The sequence below is a fragment of the Populus nigra genome, chromosome 15, assembly GCF_951802175.1.
Source record: "Populus nigra chromosome 15, ddPopNigr1.1, whole genome shotgun sequence".
Classification (NCBI taxonomy): Eukaryota; Viridiplantae; Streptophyta; class Magnoliopsida; order Malpighiales; family Salicaceae; genus Populus; species Populus nigra.
This window is the reverse complement of record NC_084866.1, coordinates 7,394,578-7,415,946: the sequence shown is the minus strand read 5'-3', so window position 1 is coordinate 7,415,946 and position 21,369 is coordinate 7,394,578. Positions and strand designations below refer to the sequence as shown.

The window sequence follows — 21,369 nt, the reverse complement described above, 5'->3', positions numbered from 1 at the left end:
TTTTATTTTTTTATTTAATAACCTAGATTAGATGCTGTGGCTCAGCCTACCAATTTTCCTGTGCAGTCAGGCCGCTGTTTTCTGGCTGTCGGTCTTGAATTCGAGAGATGCTTTTGTTTTTTGGTCGTGGGAGATATTTATTTGGATTAGGCTGCTTCTTCATTTATCTTAAAAGCCCACTTAATTCTAGCCTTGAATGTCATCGTCTTGTCCTTTTCTTTGGATTCAAAATTGATTTTTAATTGTTTTTCTTCTTTGTCTCGTGTATAGTTTACCACATATGTTTTTGTTTATTGTATATTATTAATAGTGACTTATGATTTTGCTTTTAAAAAAACTTTTTATTTAAGGAAGAAATAATATTTTTCTATGATTCATTTGTTATTCTTGAATTGTTAAGGGTTGTCTCGGCTTCTTTTTACTCCCTATACGACGTGTATAGTTGTTGTATCTCTGATGTATTGCTAACATCTTTTTCTTTTCTTTTTTTCTAGAAATATGTGCATATCCCTCTACATTTTCATATCAGTCTTTTAAGTTATTTTTCTTTTGATTTCGTCCCTTATTTTTTTACTTCATTTCTTAAATTTTATTTTATTTTCAATTACATTCTCATTTAATTTTTTTTCTCTATCAAATTTGATTCTCAGTTTTTTTATTATTATTTTTTTGTATCTAAGATAGTTTTTTAATTATTTTTTTAATTCCTCCTCTTCATTTTTTTCTCCTTTCATATATGATTCTTATTCCTTTTTTTTTCTTTGGTTAGTTTTTTAATTAGGGATTTTCTTTTTCAATTTCATCATTTAGCATTAAATTAGTTGACAATTGAAATTTTTAATTTAACCCATGCTTTTAATTTCACAGGTTACGGATTTGGAATATTAACCTAGAATATTCATCCAAATCAATTAATGTGGTTTGAAATAATAAATTTACCTTTTTTTTTCTACAATGGCTTTTATACTAGCCCTCCTTCAATTATTGTGGATTATCTATTTTTTTATTGATTGAGGTTATTATTGTCTTTTTAATTCTGTTTTGTAAATTTAAGTTACTATAATGCCCATAAATACAGAGAACACTTACCTTGGATTCAAGGTTTTTTTTTTTTTAAAAATCACTTTTAAAGCTTGATTTCAGGGGCTTAATCATCATCTTAGAGGTAATTTGATCTTTTACTTAATGTTGATAATAATTAAAAAAAAACTATTTTATTTTTTTCCCGATTTCATCCATCGATATTGAATTGGTTAAGAAATAGGCTTCGTGATGGTTTTCTTTCTTGGATTATTTAGGGTTATCACAGTCTCAAACAGATATTTATTTTAGGATTGATACTCAACATTCCGAGCATTTAATTTTTATCATATAGTTAAGTACTTAAAAAAAAAAGAGTTTTTAAACCTAGCTAAGTTCATGAAGCAAGTCACATGTAACCAAGATCATTCAATATATCATCGTCTCAAAACTTTTTTTAAAAAAATCTTCTTGGTTTTTTCTTTAAGTTGATTCATGATTTTGCCAATCATCTGAGTTTCTTTTAAACCCATTAAATCAACCAAATTCAGTAGTGAATGATTAGGATTCCACCTTCCTCGCTCAATGTTTTTTTTCTCAATTTACTCGTATTCAAATGATTTTTTTAACAAATAAAACATAGATATGATTGCTTGAAGATAAACTTATTTGAATATCTTGCTTTCTTTATGCACATAATTTTTTTCATGCTAATTTCACTCTTATGTTTGTTTTCCCTAATCACCAAATTTTATTCATGCTAATTCCCACTCTTATGTTTGCTTTCATCTATCCTCAACCATTAAACAAAAAATACAAAAATGCTTCACAATTAGAGATCACATCTGGATGGATAGTTTGGAATTGTGGTGGTGATAGCTTTTCAACGTGTTTTTCGCTTACAAATTTATCAAAAAAAAATTATTTTTTTAAATTTGTTTTTAACATCGTCACATCAAAACAATCAAAAAACACAAAAAAAAAATTGAAGAAAAAAAAAATTCAAAATTTTAGTTTTTTTATTGCTCAAGTTTTTTTTTTGGTTTTCAAATTTGTTCCTTTTATGTTTGGTTGAATTGGAATTGGACCTTATGTTTTGCCTCTATTCGCTTCACTTTGGATTTTCTTAGTCTCGGAAAACAAATTGGTTCTCGATTGATGCTCTATTTGGTAAAAACAAAATCAATTTCATTGATTGGAAACAATAAAAGTCTTAAGGATGAATTTGAAACTTGCCAATTCAGGGATGATTTGAACCAAAAAAAAAAGAAATAATTGAGAAATTTTGCTAGTGCATTGGAGAGGCCGTCATATTTGAGTAGCGCAAGCATCAAAATTTGACGTCCAATTCCTTTCATCCTTGGTGTTATCTAACTTACCTTGTCATAGTCAAGCTCTACGTGCAACATGTGTTAACAAGGACCTTCTGGTTTTCTCTAGTAAATCATTATTCTTCTCTTTCTTTTCATTTCTTTGCTCTTTTTTCACCTTGATTTTTATGCCTAACACTCTTTAAAAGATCAATCTGGGTTGTTAACCTTTTTTTAGTGTCGAATTTAGTTCTTATTTTTTTATTATTATGTTTATCAACTAATTTCATTCTTCAATATTTGGTCTGTTGGAAATTAAGCTTCATAAATATTTTTTATATGCATTCTATAGGGGAATCCCGGTTTAATGACATGGATTGCAAGTTTTTCAGGTTGACTCGAGTTTGGTCTAGTCTTTTTTATTAATCTTTTTTTTAAATAATTGTTTTTTATTTTATATTCCAACTATTGGTTGGTTGAGAATCAAGCTTCCTATTTCTTTTACTTGCCTTTTATAAGGTAATATCGGTCTAATGATCCGGGTCGTGAGTTTGGAAAGTTCTTCAGTGTTGACTTGAGTCATTTTTTGCCCCTTTAATGTTTTTTTAATCATATTCTTCAATATTGGATTGATTTAAAATTAAGATTTATCATTTTTATTATCTTTTTATAGGGTTATCCTATTGGTGAGTTAACTCAAGTTATCTTTTTTTTTGTTTTCTTAGATAGTTTTTTTCTTTGCATTTTATCTTTCAACAATAAATTGATTGATAATTGAGCTTTATAATTTATTTTATTTTTTCTATAGGGTTATCTTGTTTTGATGACTCGTGTTGTGTGTTTGGAAGGTTTGCCTGGATTGAATTGAGCTGTTTTTTTATTTAAATTGATTTTTTGTTCATTTTCATCATTCAGTATTTGATTGATTGAGAATTGAGCTTTATAATTCCTTTCTATTTGATTTTCATTATGTTATCTCATTTTCATGATCTATTTCACGGTTTCATCTAGTTTACTTTGGTTGACTCAAACCAATTTTTTCATCTTTTTTTTAGATTTTTTTTTCTCAATTTCATTCTTCAACATTAGGTTGTATGAGAATTAATCTTCATGATTTTTTTTTTTGTTTTCTATAGGTTAATCGCAGTCGCATGACCTAGATCACAAATTCTGTAAGTTAATCAAGGTTGATCCAGGTCAATCCAATTTGTTGTTGTCTCAATATTTAAAAAAAAATAGATATTGTCCATTATGCTATTGTAGTATTTAAAAAGGTTTCATCTAATATACATTAGAATTCATAATTAAAAAAATTACTTGAAAACACATTTACAATACTTTTTTTTATATTTAGGAAAAAAATAATCATGCCCATAGTCGACTGCAGAACACAGATGTAGTCCTCGTCGTTACCATGCATGGTACCATTAAGCTTGAGCAATAGTGGTGTTTCCATCACAATAACAATTTGACAAGGTTTATTTTGGGAGCCCATAAAGTAGCCCAATAACTCAAGGCTCTATTCTAAATGAGTTAAACATATCATTTAGCCCATTAAGATGTTGAGATGCTAATAAATATCAACCACATGAGGTCGACATATTATCTGCTTCATCAGAATTCTTGAATGTTACGGCTGGATAAAAAGGAAGCAGAATTTGTTGATAAAGGACTCTTCAATGAGTATAGTCAAAATGAGTTTAGAGGTGTGTGAACTCCTTGTTATAGTAAATCTTAGAGATCAGCCTCTCATTTTTTTCCCCTACAAATATATCGGTAATCAAGTTTTAAAATTGATTTAAATGTATATGTGGAAGCTTAACAAGAAAAATAGGAAGTTCTTATTGAAAATGTGTATGTTCTTGTCATAGTTATCCAAACACGGGTATATAAATTCCACACACCAAAATTACTTCAGATTGAAGCAACTTTGCAAGCTTCTTTTTTTTCTCCTTTTTTTGAACCATCTACTTCAAGATAGTTGTATTATTGTCACAGGTCATGACCATAGTTTGTGAAAAGGATTGACATACATCTAGCAGGTGGAACAGTCCTTTTTAGGCTTTATTTGACTACAAAATCTTACACTTTTGTTTATTTTAAGAAACTAGACAAATAAAATTACATGTTAAACATCATTAGTTTTTAGTTTTGTTCATCAGATACCAATGACATTACCTAAACTGCGGATGCCAAAATAACTTTTTCCATTGGCTTTATTACATGATACTTTTAGATAATGATAAATAGACCTGACTAAAGTTAATGGTTGAACTTCTATAAATAGTAAATCAATGTCTATCACAGTTTACAATAATGAGTTCTATATCTAAAGTCTTTAATCCATAAAAATCTAAGTTAAGACCTAGATATGCACCGAATTCAAATGCTTATTTATAAACTTTTGGATCATGAAACTAATGTAATAATTAAATGTATGATGACTCCTAGTATTGAATGAAAAACATAAAAAGGTTAGTGGTTGTAGGTTCAAATGAACTTAGCAGTCAAAGAAAGAAAAACACTTGGATACATATTTTTTTTTTCTATTTATGTTATCATCTTCTTAGTGAAATGAGATAGAATAAGACTCTCATGATACTAATTATAGAAGATGATCCATAGGCTTTTGGTAAAGCAATGCCTTATAGATATGTAGCTTTTATAAAAGAAATTATAAATGATGAAATGGGATTAATATAATACAACACTTGGATACTAGTCAAATTGCCATCGGGTTTAAATTTATATGGTCTAAGTGGTGGGTATTTAGATGAAATATATTACTAAAGATCCTTACAAACTTTCAATACAAAATTAGTTACCAAAGATTTTACTCAAAAACAATGTGTTGAGTATTTAATCACTTGAGCTCCTATAGCAATAATAACATCCATAAAAATCTTGTTTTCCTTAGAATTAATTTATAAATTGAACATTCATTACTTGAATGTTAAAATAGCATTCTTAAATGAAGGTTTAAATAAACAAGTATATATGGAGAAACTTAAGGTTTTCATATTTTGAAGAAATAAAAATAAAAGTTGCAAGTTAATAAAGTTTTTTTTTTATTTGAGTAAGCTCCAAAATAATAACTTCAAAAGTTTGACAAAGAAATGTTGTCATCATAATCGGGAAAATAAGTGCATGTATTTTAAGTTCACAAATGACTTTAATGTGATTATTTATCTACATGTAAATGCTGTGTTAATTTTTAGTGTTTTTCATAACTTCTTTTTCACCCTATTTTTTGTTTAAAGAAAAAATTTCTTAAAAAAACCAAAAATCTAAAAGCAAATTAAAAAATATATTTTTTCTTGAAAATTCTACAATTTCATAAAATATTTTTTTGTGATTTGTTAAAGATTTTTAACATTTTTGCATAATTTTTTTATTTTGAGGTAGGCAGTAACCAAGCATAAAAAAAAAAAGCAAAGGTGAAAAATAAATAGAGAAGAAAAAAAATTGTGAGAGAAAGAGAGAAAATAAAAAAAACAAAAATAAAAGAGAAAAATAAATAAGGTATAAAAAACTCTCAATCAAACACCCGTAGTCACAAAACCACCTCATTATCCCTAAAGCTTCAAAAAAAAAACGACACCATTTTTTTCAACACTAACCACCAACCACCTCCCTTTTTCCTCACTTTTTCTTTGTTTATCTATTCTTTTCTTTTTTTCTTTCTTTATATATATATATATATATATATATATATAGATAGAGAGAGAGAGAGAGAGAGAGAGAGAGGGTATTTTGAGCAATGAGTTAATTGAGGAGAAAGAAGGGGAAAAAAAAAAGAAATGAGAGAAAAGAGAAAGGAGTGAAAAGGAGTGAAAAACTCAAAAAAAAAAAGATTTTTTATGGTTAGAAATAGGGTTATTTTGAAATAGGAAGTTGGGGGGGGGGGGGGCAAGAAAAAAGAGAAAACAAATCAAGACCAAATACAAAGAAAACAAATTGAACAAACCGAAGAAAAACCACACCACCGTTAACACATCATCGTTTCTATCACCACAGTAGCTCCTCCATTGTCTAGAACCAACCCCAAAGTGAACCAAATCAAATCTTTATTCCTTATCTTTTTTTTTCTTTATATAATAGGTTTTGCATGTAATATTTCTAATAACAATGGAAAATAATGTTCATTACACAATTCATGTATAGTTATTATTTATCCATGCATTTTTATTGACCCCACAAGCCCATTAGCTTCATTTTATAAAACTGCATCCTAGCTTTTTTTATACATGCATATGCATGTAAAAATTTATTTTTGATAGTAAGTTACTATTCACTTATGCATTATTCTATTTATTTTATTTTTATTTGATTATGTTAGGACTAGTAACATTTTGTAAAATTGTACTTTTGACTTTTATGTATTTATATGTGTGTAAATATTTATTTGTAAAAAAGAACAAAAACAACGTCGACAAGTTTTGTCATTTAGCATCATGGTTTTGATTAAGGTTCTAATAGTTAGATCAATATATCTTCTAGTTTTCAGGGACTAGCATGGATTTAGCTCCCATTTGGGAACGCGATGCAAACTGCGTTTCATGAAATTTTGAAATTTTTTTATATTTTCAGATCGTTTTGATGTGCTGATATCAAAAATAATTTTTAAAAAATAAAATAAAAATTTATTTTGATGCATTTCTAAATGAAAAGCACTTTGAAAAATAATCACCGCTATAACACTCCTAAACACACACTTAACACTTTTTTTAAAAAAAAAAACTTAAAATGAATTCGATAATGAGTTGATGCGTTGTCATCAAGTTAATAGCATGTTTTGAAAACTTGAATTTTTAATGGTTAGGTCAATATGTCTCATAGTTTTAAGGATCAATGTAGGTCTAGTGTGAGTTTTTAAAATAAAAAATGACGTCAATAATAAGTTCATGACTCTCCTCTCAGCAGGGACTAGCGTTGGACGAGTAAGGTATTCTTTTAATGTTTTTGTTAAGAAAAATAAATACCAATGATAAAAATGTCAATATATATATATAATGAAATTAAAGGAAATTTATTGAGTTACAAGACTCTTGATTCAGGGTCTGATGCTAATTAGACAGAGACCAAGGTTGTCAATTCTGTTCCGTTTCGTCCAGAATGACCGAAACATTTCATACCAATTCAAAAAATGAAACAAAACGGAACAATGTTCATCTCATTTTAAATCTCGGTCTGTTCCGGATTTTTCAGCTAAATTCGACCGGAATGTTCTGGTTTCATTCCACATATTCCGTTCCGGTCTTGAAAAGTCATTGAATCAAATTAAACTTGGTTCAATTTAATTAATTAAACCATCCAAGTATATATAAAAAAAAAATTTTCATTACTATTTTCAATAACAATGATATTAATAATAATATTGAAAATTATTATTACTATTTTTATTAACAATGATATTAATTTTTTTAAATTAGATTTATCACTAATATATATGGTTTATTTTCATGTTGTTTTTTTCATGTTTATACTTTGTAGGAATTTGAGCAAAACAATGGATGCTTTAGATCCCATTAGCCTTGATAACATTAACCTAACTTTATATTTAAAATATTTTTGTTAAAACATTTTACTTTCATAATATTTTGATATTTTGTTTAAGTTGAATTACTTTAAGTTAAAGATCTATTTAATCTTGATTATTTAGAAATATTTTAAATTTTAAAATTATATTTGTTTGGCATTGTGTTTGTATTGCATAATTTATAATTAATTTATCTTAAATTTAAATTATGTTTGTTGAATATATATATATATATATATATATATATATATATATATATATGTTCAAGACAACCTCGAAACGGCACGCCGAAACACTCTGAAACTGAAACATTCCATTTCAATTGAAAAAACAAAACATCTACCAAAACAGAATTGACAACCTTGACAGAGACATCCACCAATAATAAATGATATACGAATAAGCTTAGAAAATAATTTGGAGAGTTAATGGTATTTGTAAAATAAATTTAGAAGAAAATATATATTAAAGGTAACCTTTTCTTGAAGAGGATGCGGCAAGAGTGATTTTTATCTGCCTTTAAGCATAACCAACTACCTACTCAAATCTTTAGATCTAGTGAATATTTGACAATTCTTAGTCTCCTTAACAACATGTTTGGAACTGTCTGAATTAAACTCAATTAAGAGTTTTTAATGAAATTTCATATTTAGAACCCTCTTGAGTGTTAATATTTGAATTCCAAATGAAATTTAATCTCTAAAAATACTATAAAAATAATCAAGGGTCTAATATTGAAACTAACATTTTCAAAATACTCATCTAACCCTTTGTTTTAAGATCTTGGAAAATACAAGATGAAGGTAATAAGAATAATATAAAAAACAAAATGAATTAAACTTTATTTCTTCCAAACATGTGAATTCAGCTTATTTATTAATTGAATTCAAATCATACACTATAATTAAATTTAATTATAATAAAGAATTGGTTCTAAACAACCTATAAAGAACTAGGTAAAGACTCCACTTTCAATATTATTTTTAATGGTCTTATATTCATTTCAGTGCACAAATATATGGAGTTTTGTAATTATTTGTTTGTGCAATTGGCTGGATGACAAATGCTTAATTTAAAAGATACCTTCAACTGCACTGGATCACGTTCAAACCCAAAAGACCCAATTAAAATCGACTTGATCTCAAAAAAATGAAGATGGGCTTCTCGGCTTGAAATTTTGCCACCTTGCCTGATTGGATTCCTAATAGTTGAAACAAAAAATAAGATGTAATGAATTAATTTCTCAAATTAATTCTAAATTCACATCATACACTTGACTTCAAAATAAATCATAAATAATTTTTGGAAAACAATTGGATAAATAATATTTTGTGAGAATTGAGCCTGCAAATAGAACAAGCAATGTAATTTTTTCTAGGTGATTTTTATCTCTATTTTTAAACATAATTCATTCATTTAAACATTTGAAAATCCTTAGTCTCCTTCAAATATTTTTTTAATTATCTTTTTATTCAAAGATATCTTATGTCCGATACTTTGAAGAGAATATTTGAAACAAAAAACTCTTGCTTGATTTCTCTAGATGAAAGATCTAATTAAATAAATTATATAGTATCAAAGTTAAGAAATATAATAATAGTTTTGTACTTAATCACATTACATTATATTAAGAAAAAACTTAATAAATAAACTTAAGTATCTCACAATCTATTTGATTATAGTGTGGAATTATTTTAACATAGTCTTATGTATGTTAAGCATTAAATAAGACTTAATTATGTGTAAACTATTCATTTATACAAGCCTAAAATGAATTACTGGAAAGTTATTTCAAGAATCTTTAGTTATCTTTAAAAGATAATCGAGTTAGACTTGTTTTATTATGATTTTTCAACTATTTTAAAAGAATATTCTGAGAAAATATTTAATAAGTTTAAACATCTTAATATAAAAGAGGTTAACAATATATTTGATTTAAGTGTGAAATTATCTTATAATTATGATAAAAAAGCACATAGTCAGAATATGTTAACGCATTTGAAAGTATTATGTATGTTACGCATTGAAAAAGATTGAATATAACTATTTTTCTATGCAAACTATCAATTTATATATGTAATACAGATCGTTAGAAAGCTATTTCAAGAATCTTTGGTTCTTTTAAAAGGATAATTGATTTAGACTTGTTTTATTTTGATTTTTCAACTATTTTAGAAGGGAATATCTTAATATAAAAAGAGACTTACAATCTATTTGATTCTAGTGTGATATTATCTTTTAATTGTGATAAAATAGCACACAATTTATTTTATTTTATGCAAACTATAAAATACATTAAAAATGACCGAAAAAAATAACAAAAGAGGGAAAGGCAAAATTTAAAAAAAAAATCAGTCAAGTACATTTTAGGTTTTTTTTTTTTTTACCAAATTTTAAAGCTGGCTTTTACCTGATGTAGTATTTAAAATGTAACCTTTCAAAAAGTAAAAGGAAAAATGTCACCACACCCATACTTGAAGGTTTAAAGTAATTTTCCCTTAAACGTTTTGCTAATAATTATCACTGCTTAGTATAATTATCATTATTTACTAATCAAATAGCAATCATCAATTTAATATTACTATAACCATTATCATATTAACATCAAATCAACTATTATCATATTGTCACTACCACAACTTCCATGCCACCCCGTTGATGCCATCATTTCTTAATTATTAGTTTTACAGTTTTAACTAATAATATATTTCTTAAATTAAATAAAGTTTATATACAAAATTTTCCTTCATATATCTCTGTTATATATATATATATAAGAAAAACAAAAGAGGGTATCAAACACCATGTTAATTCCAATTTGCTATAACTCTTTAAACTGTTTTCTTCACAGTTTCGCTACTTTTATCCACTGCATGGTCATTCCAAATCATTAAAAAGCATAAGAACTTGCATTCAATCATTAATTCTAATCTTGGAATTGTGGGCTGCATCATAAACTACTGGTCTAGTTACTCTTATTGATAGAGGTCCATCTATCGGAGAACCTTGAAGTAGTGATCAAGAGCAGGTTAAGATTAGGCGTACCAAGCAAAGCAAATAATAATTAGTATTGAGGAAACTTCAAAAGACCTAGAATGTCAAAGTACAAACTGCTAGGAAACACACGAGTCCAGCATATGAACTCCAAGAATTTATTTCAATTTTCAGAGATTTCTTTCATACAATCAGAACCCGTCAGAATTCACTAGCTAAGGAGATGTATCAAATGGTGTACAGTATACCAATGGGCGTTCATATTTCTAAACATCTGCTGGAGCTTGTAAAACCAACAAAAATCTCAAAGAAAACCATAATGCCTTGAACTGATTTCACTATTCAGTGAGCGGAATTCATCACAAAGAGCTTTTAATTGCTGCAACTTCAAGGAAAAAAGAAAAAAAGGTACCAATACTTCAGAGTTCAAGTCGCTGTCATGAGCCATTTTATAACATCTCAAAATTCTAAATGAAGTCACCTCCCCTCAGTATCTGGAAGCAGAAATACAAGGAAGCTCGTCAAAGAGTAAATAAAGGAGGTGAGTTTGGGCAGTGAGTTGAACTTGGGCCATCACATAGCTCAGATTCTAAAGCTGGTTATTCCACATGCCATAACAAGAGAGGTATTGTAATAACACTGAAATGTGCAATACAACATAAATAGGTTGTCAAGGAGGATTGCCATGCAAAGGGAGAAATACAAGAGTACAATACACATCCAGTAGTTTGTCATGTAAACGATGTCTGCAAAAAATGAAAGTGCCTATGGAAGGAAAAAGACATGTCAATTGAATACAAGCTGAGCAGATCATTGAAGTATTAGAACTTGAAAACTTGAAGATTATCTTTTGTTTACAAGAGATTAGTTATAATGGTTGTCAAGTGCAACCAAAAGGAAAAGCTAAAGAGAAATGCAGGCGGTCTCCCATAATGCCTAACAGTCCAAACATTGGGTCATCCAAAAGTCCCTAACAGAAGCATCAAATGATGTAGCAGAAGAAGACTAAAAGAGCCCCAAATCAGGGGACAAATTCTATCCAATCAAATATGATTTAGATCCCTGTTTTTCCTTCAGCAATTACATTATAGGGGATTTTTTCAAGACATATTTTCATAAGATTTCAAGAAGAAAAAGAATCACCTTTGTCATCGTGGGATGATTCATGTTCCTTTACCTCTGGAACATGGTTTCCAATAAACTGCTGAATAGTTCTCCAGTAGTGATCACCACCAGCAAGCCAAGTGTCCATATGCATGCCATTAGGAAACTCCACAAAGATGCATTCCCTATTATGAGAAGCTACTTTAGCGTAGAGCATTTGCATATGTGATGGAGGAACCATTTCATCTTGCAATCCAGAAAGAAAAAGAATTGGCTGATTAATCTGCAATAAAGAAGGTCAATCCATGATGAACAGAGAGAGGAAATCAAAAGGGTAGAAAAACATCAATGAACTGTAATTTCCATTTCCAGAAACGCAATTTGAAAATAGCTAGTTCAACTTCAACAAGCTATGTTGTATAGGCAAATCACACAAGATTGGCACATGCGCTTTAATTCTTTCACAAACCAAAGAGAAGCAAGGGGCGCATTCAGCCTATAACTCCAAATATACATTCTCGAATAATAGAAGATATAGAAAGATGCTATGGGTATCAACAAGAGATTGACATGATATTCCAATCATTTTAAAATGCAAAAGTGCTTTGAATTCATAAATAATCAATAATTGAAAGCATGAGATTCCACCAACATTTGATCTCACCTGGCCAACAATGTCAATGGTACTCCATGGAGAACGTACAAGAAAATTAAGAATTTTAGGCCCTTTTGAACCTGTGCCTCCAATAAACCACTTTAGGAAGGGCAGTAGAACCCCTGCCATGTCTAGAATGGATGTAAAAGTGTTCTCCAAGATCAATGCAGCAACCTGAAATGATAAAGCCAATAAAAGATGATGACCGAAAAAATAATATTACCTAAAAGTTTGAAGAACTCCAACAGAGAAAGTGAATAAATTCCGTTCAATCAAAAGTAACCAAGATGAGTGGTAAGCGTGTATGGTTTCTTTAATGTTAATGAAATGAATAGTGTAGATGGAAAAGAAAGACAGTAAATTAACATATTAAGATTATCATATTTCAAACTAGAAAGAAATGCAAGGTGAAAGCAAAATACAAAAGAGAAGAATAAACAGCTGTCCTAGCCATTACTCATAATCTGCATCTTAACCAGCAGCTTGACTGTAAATTGAAGAGTCATCAACAAATATTTCCAAAAAAGATTTAACATTCTAGTTAAGGTGATATGTCTACCAAAACAAGAGAATATGATAAATCAAAACCAACAACGCCTCTTCCCATTATCTGGTGAAAATTTTTCTAGAAACCACAATGGGTACTAGGAACCACAATTTTGGTTCCTCCCTTTCTTTGTTAAGGCTCAGACAATGAAATATATGTCAAAACTTGTATATTAGAATATCTTTAACGCATGTCATTGCATGTATATGCTAAAACTTCCTTGCACTGGCTTTAACTTGAACAAGCTACTAGTCAATTTTGAACATGGCTATAGCCCAATTCTAATGAGGAAGCTCAGAAGACTTCCTAGACATGCTTTTCATGTTTTGTATTTTTCCTATTTATACATAAACACATTGAATCTAAAACAAAAACTCATGACAAGCGACTTAATATTTTTTGCCGAATTTTCCTTCTCTCTTCCATTCTCTTGATTTTATATGGTATCAAAGCTTTTGCTCAATAGCATCCATGACTTCCTTGGATGATCTCTCTTGCCTTTCACTCAAGCCTTCTTGAACTATGACAAGGGACATAATATAGTGATGAATTGACAGCAATTTGTAAACCACACACTCTCACATATTTTAACTTGTATATGTTCAAAGATCTACGATTAAAGTTCAAGAGCTTAGCAACCACTCTAACAGCTCAATTCAAACTTGTTACCTTCTTAAAATTGCATAGTTTACTCTTGACCTATGAATTCTTACACATTGATGACTTTTCTATGCTCTCCATTGGATCCATGCCTGTTGATGACATGACTACCCCTTACACCAGCATTGTTAGACAGTCCACTTCTGTTGATAGAGATAACAACTTTAACCTCAGTTCCTTGTCTGGTCGAAATGGTCTTTTCAACAAAGAGGCATGGTAGAAATTAGTGAGGTCGCCAAAATAGAAAGAAAAAAAATAGTTGGGAATGAATTAAGTTGGAATCAACCATGGCATGCCGTCCAAACCTAGTCCAAATATACAATAACTATTATCATATTCCCTATCATGTTCTTTCCGCTTTTCAAGTATTGGTTCTCTCCTAAGAGGAAACTCTTTGGAATCTTCAATTTTAGGCCTATACCTTCGACCAACACTACTTTAACTAGTCACTCTTCAAATCACGATCAATCATGGCATCTTGATACCCGGGCAACAAATCATGTCACGTCAGATATTCTTGGACTCACTCATGTGGAACCCTACACTAGCTTCAAACAACTTGCAGTAAGTGAAACCCTTCACTTGCTTCGAACAACTTGTAGTAAGTGAAAGTAAGAAACTTAATATCTTGCACCTTGGCTATACTTCAATTCACATAACTCAACATTCCCAAAAATTTCCTATTTTACACATTCTTGATCCCGATAATTTGTTTTAGATAATGATATGTTTTTTTTTAATTTCATAGTCACTTTTATCTTGTCAAGATCGAGTTTTCATAGTCATCCCCTTGTCCAATGCAATTAAAGATTGGTTTATATTAGCTTTAGTACTAACCCTTTCTCTAGTCCTCAAGAGTTCTCTATCGCAAGAACTACCCACAGGTCTGGTATCAACGTCTTGGTCATCCATACTCTCGCATCTTGCATTAATAAGGCTCGTCAGATTTCTTCCTAAGCCAATATCATTTTATTGAATCACTTACCTCTTACACAAATCTTCAGCATCAATCTCCTTTTTCAAAACGTTTCAAACTACAACCTGACTATGCATTTTTAAAGGTTTTTGGTTGTTTACGCTTCTCGTTTTTAAATTCATACAATAAACATAAACTTGATTTTTGCTCTATCCCATCTATCTTCCTTGGTTATAGTTTGGATCACATTAAATATTGTTGCATGGATATCTCTACTCTCCGCGTCTAACGCATCCATCATTGTATGTTCCATGTATCTTCCTTTCCTTATGCCAAGTCCATTTCACTAGTTTCCTCTTTGTCATCACAGTCCTTGCCTTTTTGTCCTCTTGTTGTTAGTTCTCAATGGATTAGCATTCTCGTGCTTATCATATTACCTCATTTTTCTATCTCGTCCTCTACGTCACCTCTTTCCACTTCATCTCCTAGTTATGGGACTCCTCGTGCTACTCCATTTTCGATCCCTTTTTCAATCTCACCGTCTAGTTATCATTCTCCAACTTCAACAGTCTCGTGTTATCTTGTACCATCCATCTACCTCTAGACTCTATCCATTATTGTTGGTCCCAACATTGTCACAGACAACAACTCCCCCAGCTCATCTTCTCCTATGAATCTCCCACTAAATAATACTTTATTTGCACTTTCCTTGTGACCCTTCGTTGACGTCAACCCAAACACTTTCTTGTCTCGCATCTTTCCTTGACCAAAGCTGTGTTTCACCCTTTTTTATCCTAACCTACTTGTTACACAGCAGCCAAATAATATTGAGAGCGAGATTCAGCAACGACTGCAAAAATTGATGCATTGGTCCACGCAATCACACCTAGTCTTTGATTCTTTTTGATCCCTCTAATAATGTTACTGGTTGCAAGTGAGAGTACAAGATTAAACAGAAAGTTGATGGATCCATTGAATTCTATAAAGCTTGGCTGGTAGCCAAAGGATATTAACAATAGGAAGGCACTAACTTTGATGGCTACAATTTAGACAATTTCGGCTATTGATATTTCCCAAGGTTAGTATATTCATCATTTGGATGTTCATAATGCCTTAATGGTTTTATTGACACTAATGTTTACATGCAGCAGCCTTCATGTTTTGTTAATCCTCACCTTCTTTCTCATGTATGCAAACTTCACAAATCTCTCTACGGACTTGAACAACCACCATGTGCATGATTCCATCAGCTACACCAATTCTTGTGGGGTCTTGGCTTTCACAAGTGTCAAACTAACACATCACTTTTTATATACCGATTCTCACTATTTGCATCTATATTATGGTTTATGTTGATGATATTCTTGTCACAAGTAATGATCTTTTTTATGTAACTTAGTTGCTTGTTCATCACACTGCAGAATTATCTATTCAAGATTTGGACCTTATGAGTTACTTTCTTGGTATTGAGGTACAATATACATCTCATAGGCTATCCTTCTCCTAGTCTCGCTATGCCTTAGACATTGTGCACAAGGCTAGCATGACCCAATGTCAGTTAGTTTCCACAGCGATTGTTGTTGGTTCTTGTCTTTCTACCACCTCTAACGATGGTTTTGCTTACTCTGACTCTACTTTATATTGTCGGGTGATTAGAGCTCTTCAGTATCTTACTTTTACATGGCCAAATAGTTTGTTAGTTCATGCTCAATCTGAGGACCATTAATTTGTGGTTAAACATGTGTTATGTTCATGGTACGTCTCATTTTGACTTATCTTTTACCACCTCTTATGATCAACTACATGGCTTTAGTAACTTTGTTTGAGCTGGTAATGTTAATTATCAAAAGTCTACGAGTGCTTATGCTATTTATCTCGTCATAACCTTCTCTCTTGGAAGTCTAGTAAGCAAAAAAAAGGTTGTTCAATCTTCTATGAAGGTTCAATATAAGGCTATTTCTAATGTTATTGCTGAGTTACGATGGCTTCCTCTTTTTTGTCTAAACTTGGTTGTTTGTCCCCTTTTCCTCCTCCTATCTTAGAGTGTGATAATCATGGAGCAACTTATCTCATAGCTAATCCGGTTTTTCATTCACGCATGAAACATGTTGATATTGATTTTCAATTTGTTTGTGATATGGTTGCGAAAAAGGAATTACAAGTTCAGTTTATTGACATTGGTGATTATATAGCGAATGTTCTCACCAAAGCATTAAGCTCTACCCATTGTCTTTTTTCAATCTAAGTTGATTGTGGGCGATAAGAACCAATACTAATAAGGAGGCCCAATAGACCTCCTAACCATACAAGAAGATATATTTTTACTTTTTTGTACTTGCCTAATTCTATTTGAGACGGTTTTTTTTCCTGTATTTTTTTTATTTGTACAAGGATTAGCACATATACACTAGTATTGTAGAAACACATTAAATCTAATACAAAAACTCATGACAAAGGACAATATTTTCTATTGAATTCTCCTTTTCTCTCTCGTTTTTTTCCACTCCCTTGATTTTGTAAGGGCTAACAATACTTAGTTACCTCAACTTCTCAAAAATATATCCAAACCTCCAATTATGCAGTTATAACATGAAGGATGGATACTATTGGTGTTATCTCTAATCCCTTTTTTTAAATATACACAATTGTACATGTAAAAAAAAAAAAAAAGTTTGCATGTACTTGATTCCCTTCCCTTTATTGCCAGTTATTATAGATACACATGGCATGTATGACAAATATCTCTTTTTGATATTTCTTGGCTATCAATCTCGATTGATTGCTTAATTTCTCCCCTTATTGACAGGATAGTAAGAAGTTGAGTAAAAAGTTGAATTAAAGGGTTGAGTATCAAAAGTGCTTTAGAACGAGCAAACCTACGAGGTTGGTTTTATGTGAATAAAAGAATATCCATTTAAGAACCATATGCATGGCAATGCCAATTTAAAACCTACAATGAGGCCCCAACTATACCACTTTGTACTCTACTCATATAAAAGTACAGCTACTAGTAGTTGAAGATCACAGATTTTGCGCTTACTAAAACAAATCTAAAAAGGAAAGACCCCACTAGTATTGTTCAGTACAACTCCAAGCTATTCTCTTTTGAGGCTCATTGATTAATTATAAGTCACATTAAAGGCTCCACAATTAACTTCACAAATTCTAATGGTTTCAAATAACAAACACCCTTTTTTCTCCTTCACTCACACAAACACACAGAGCATCCACTGCAAGATGACTAACAAAAGACTATACCATCAAAATTTGTGTAAACTTAAAAGCACAATGCAAGTGACCTGGAAGACTCATCAACAAAATACATGAAGTTGTGACAGGTGTAGACAAAAAACATGTTTAATTATGGAAAAACCATAAACAAGATTTTGAACTCCAGAAATACAATGCATATAGTACTAACAGAACTATCTGGTACCTTATCGGGGTTGTTTTTGGTGAGCAGAGCCCCAACTGCACCCCCAAGTGACCGCCCAAACACGACTATTCTAGATGTGTCAATGTCAGTCCTCTGTGAAAGATGATCCAGAGCAGCCTACCCAAAAAAAGAAAAACATGCAAACTAAGAACATGGCTATAGGCTGCACGATAAGCATTGGGAGATAAAGTGCAAGAGTTGAGAACCACACCTGAGCATCTTTTGCAATTCCATGCTGCGAAGGATATCCATCACTTGCTCCATAACTGTTTAGATAAAAGAAATGATGAAGCATTTGTTTCCACTCAGAAAAGCAGCAAGAATACAGCAATTACCATCGAGATATAAACAAAATGAAATATGGAATGACGCAGAAACTCAAGCACTTGATCAGGAAATGTATACCCTCGATATGAAAGCATGAACACGTTGCACTGCAACCTCTGAATCATTATGCGGACCATTTCAAGACGATGCGCAATGTCTTAAGGTTAATAGTTAAGGCCTATAGTTTCAGCCAGCCAATAAGCAAAATAACAAAAACTGAAGGAACCCAGTACAAGAGACAATTACAACAAACATAATGCAGGGCTTATAATGATAAGGATACTTCCGGCATTCTCTTGGAAAAACAGGACAGTTGGACCTGCAAAACCATCAACACTAACATCTGAGTTTTGGAAACTCAAAATTAAATTATCAACGGATCTACATCAAACTTACGCTCGACCTATTTCCAGTTTATATAAAGAATTAATTAATCCTTTCACTAATTGAGCTCTAACAGATTCAAGGTCAACAAAAAGGTTAAAATTAAATTCGAATTTCATTTCCCTTTATGTAAACCCTAGCTGAGTTAAACGAAATGAATAACGGAGTCGTGACCTCTGCATTCAGGGAGGAGCTTAATGAACCAAGCGTGAAGGCGGACGCCATCGGAGGATCGGAGCCAAACGTCCTCGTAAAGGAGACGGAGTCGAGCAGGAGTGATCGAGTAGGATTTAGTGAGACCGGGTAAGACCGGGACGTAGACGAGCTTCTCTTGAAAGGCTACAAGCAAAGCCATCCCTGCTACTACTATGCCTCCGACTCCGTACAGAAACGCGCTCACGTACGACACCATTGTCCACTATTGCTCTTGTCGTTTTGATTTGACAGTCTCTTTTTCTGTGTGGAGGAGTGAGGGAGATGCGTGCTGCTTAGTTTTAGGATTTGATTTGAAATTAAAAATAAATAAATAAATAAAATTGTTGGGGTCGAGTCGGCGAGTCGAATCAATCAATCCATCTCTTTTGGTATTTGGGGAAGAAAGATATGAATTGGACAGTCTGGGTGTGGGGTCCTCCGTAATGGAGAGAACCCAACTGTTTCATCCTTTCATCTCAGCTAACACATGTTTTTTTTCGTTTTAATTAAACTTCTATACTAGCTTCATGGCCGTTAATTATAACAGTTTATTTATTTTTATATTTTAAAAATATTTTTCAAAAACTTAAAAAAAAAAATTTCTTAGATTAATTAGATAACGTTTAATTAATATTTATAGAAATGGATATTTAAAAAGTGTGCCTAAATTCTTTGTAATCAGGATTCACTGTAGCTTCATGATACTATGTGTAGAAACATAAATTTTCTACCAATCAAATTTCGCCATGTGTTATTTTATTCTTTAAAAGAAAAGATAAAATAAAATTGAAATAAATGACATGGAAAATAAATGAGCCTTCATATATTTCTTGGCCAATGAAAAGTTGACACTTGGGATGAGATATTCAAGATATCTTATCATAAATGCAAGATCTCATCAGATATCTTGTCATAAATGCAAGATCCCGTCAATAAATATCAACCAATAAAATTATGTCATGTGGCATTGGAAAAGGACCTGAGAGCCCCTACAGATCTCTATAAATAGAGGGCCTCAACCTAAAGGCAAGGGGATTCCTGGAGATACAAATTTTCTTGAAGACAAGTTCTTCAAGCAAGGAAGCTCTCTCAAAGAGTTCTCAAGCCTCCTTCATCTACGCTTGAAGTCTACAAAGAACGAAGCTCTGTGAGATCAAGCCTAAACGCCCCATTAGAGTTCTTCAACAACACTTTGAAGACAAAATCAAAGGTACTCTTCAAAGCATCAAATCACCAGGAGGGCCGGAAGATACAAATTTCCTTCAAGACAAGCTCTGCAAGCAAGGAAGCTCTCGCTCTCTCTCTCTCTCTTCAAGCAAGGAAGCTCTCTCAAAGAGTTCTCAAGCCTCCTTCATCTACGCTTGAAGTCTATAAAGAACGAAGCTCTGTTGGATTAAGCCTAAACGCCCCATAAGAGTTCTTCAACAACACTTTGAAGACACATCAAAGGTACTCTTCAAAGCATCAAATCACCAAATCTCGCTAAGCTCTGTTGGATCAAGCCTAAACACCCCATAAGAGTTCTTCAGCAACACTTTGAAGACAAATCAAAGGTACTCTTCAAAGCATCAAATCACAACATCTCGTTTCGCAATACACGCCCAAATTCGCGTTCTTGCAAAGCACAAATCTCGGCTTGATTACTCAAATAAATCAAGTCACCATACATCAAATCCAAGGGAAGAATCAGAGGATTGTCATATTTTTTTTAAAGAATATATTACGTAGAGATTGTACCCATTCATATATTTAATAAAATCATATATTTGTACACGTGTGCTTATTTAATTTCAGGTGCACAAAATTGTGTCTACAAATTTCTGGCGACTCCACTGGGGATATCTCTACCTCTCATCTCTTCCCTTCAAGAAAGAATTTTCAACAAACTCTCAATGGCAACTAGGAGGAACATGATCACCATTGTCGCATCCAAGAGCAACAAGGCTACTGATTCAAGTCGTCGACATACCATTGAAGATTCTTCAACTCCACCATTGAAAACGAAATCCATCTTCGAATTATATGCACAAACTAAGCCGACTTCGAATGCAAGAGGGGCACAAGATCTCGCCTTAAAGATGAAGCCACAAGTAACTCCACTACAAAAGTCAAGTGGGGCACGCGAAATTCTCTTCGACACTCAAGACGACTTCGGCAATTCACCTATAGAAGCTTTTCCATGTCAATCACCAAGTAAGGCTTCGGGTTTTGGCACCATGTCAGTGATGATGATCGAGACAACATCTTTGGAAGATCAAGTGGCTAACTTGACAAAACTCGTC

General features: G+C 31.6%; 1 protein-coding gene across 6 annotated transcripts; it reads right to left on the bottom strand.

Annotated features, from left to right (window-relative positions):
• Positions 1 to 10,983: 10,983 nt before the first annotated feature.
• Positions 10,984 to 19,565, bottom strand: LOC133674743 (alpha/beta hydrolase domain-containing protein WAV2-like). Of its 6 annotated transcripts, none has more exons than XM_062095955.1 (9): positions 19,067 to 19,564; positions 18,792 to 18,827; positions 18,587 to 18,665; positions 18,393 to 18,447; positions 18,182 to 18,298; positions 12,632 to 12,796; positions 12,007 to 12,250; positions 11,345 to 11,357; positions 10,984 to 11,248 (listed from the first exon to the last, which is right to left on the bottom strand). In XM_062095955.1, the coding sequence occupies exons 1-9, from the start codon at positions 19,302 to 19,304 to the stop codon at positions 11,236 to 11,238; spliced, it is 960 nt and encodes a 319-aa protein (XP_061951939.1). In that variant the 5' UTR covers positions 19,305 to 19,564; the 3' UTR covers positions 10,984 to 11,235. The 6 variants fall into 6 exon arrangements, with proteins under 6 accessions (XP_061951939.1, XP_061951941.1, XP_061951940.1 ...); XM_062095957.1 differs by having other exon boundaries at positions 10,984 to 11,242; XM_062095956.1 differs by lacking the exon at positions 11,345 to 11,357.
• Positions 19,566 to 21,369: the final 1,804 nt, after the last annotated feature.

What these genes read in the sequence shown, in the direction of transcription:
- LOC133674743 (XM_062095953.1), bottom strand. Translation starts at nt 19,304, where the DNA reads ATGGTGTCGTACGTGAGCGCGTTTCTGTACGGAGTCGGAGGCATAGTA. An exon ending in CCAAAAACAACCCCGATAAG is followed by an intron (nt 12,797 to 18,181) that starts GTACCAGATAGT and finishes TTATCATTTCAG; the next exon opens with GTTGCTGCATTGATCTTGGA. An exon ending in CCATTGACATTGTTGGCCAG is followed by an intron (nt 12,251 to 12,631) that starts GTGAGATCAAAT and finishes TCTTTATTGCAG; the next exon opens with ATTAATCAGCCAATTCTTTT.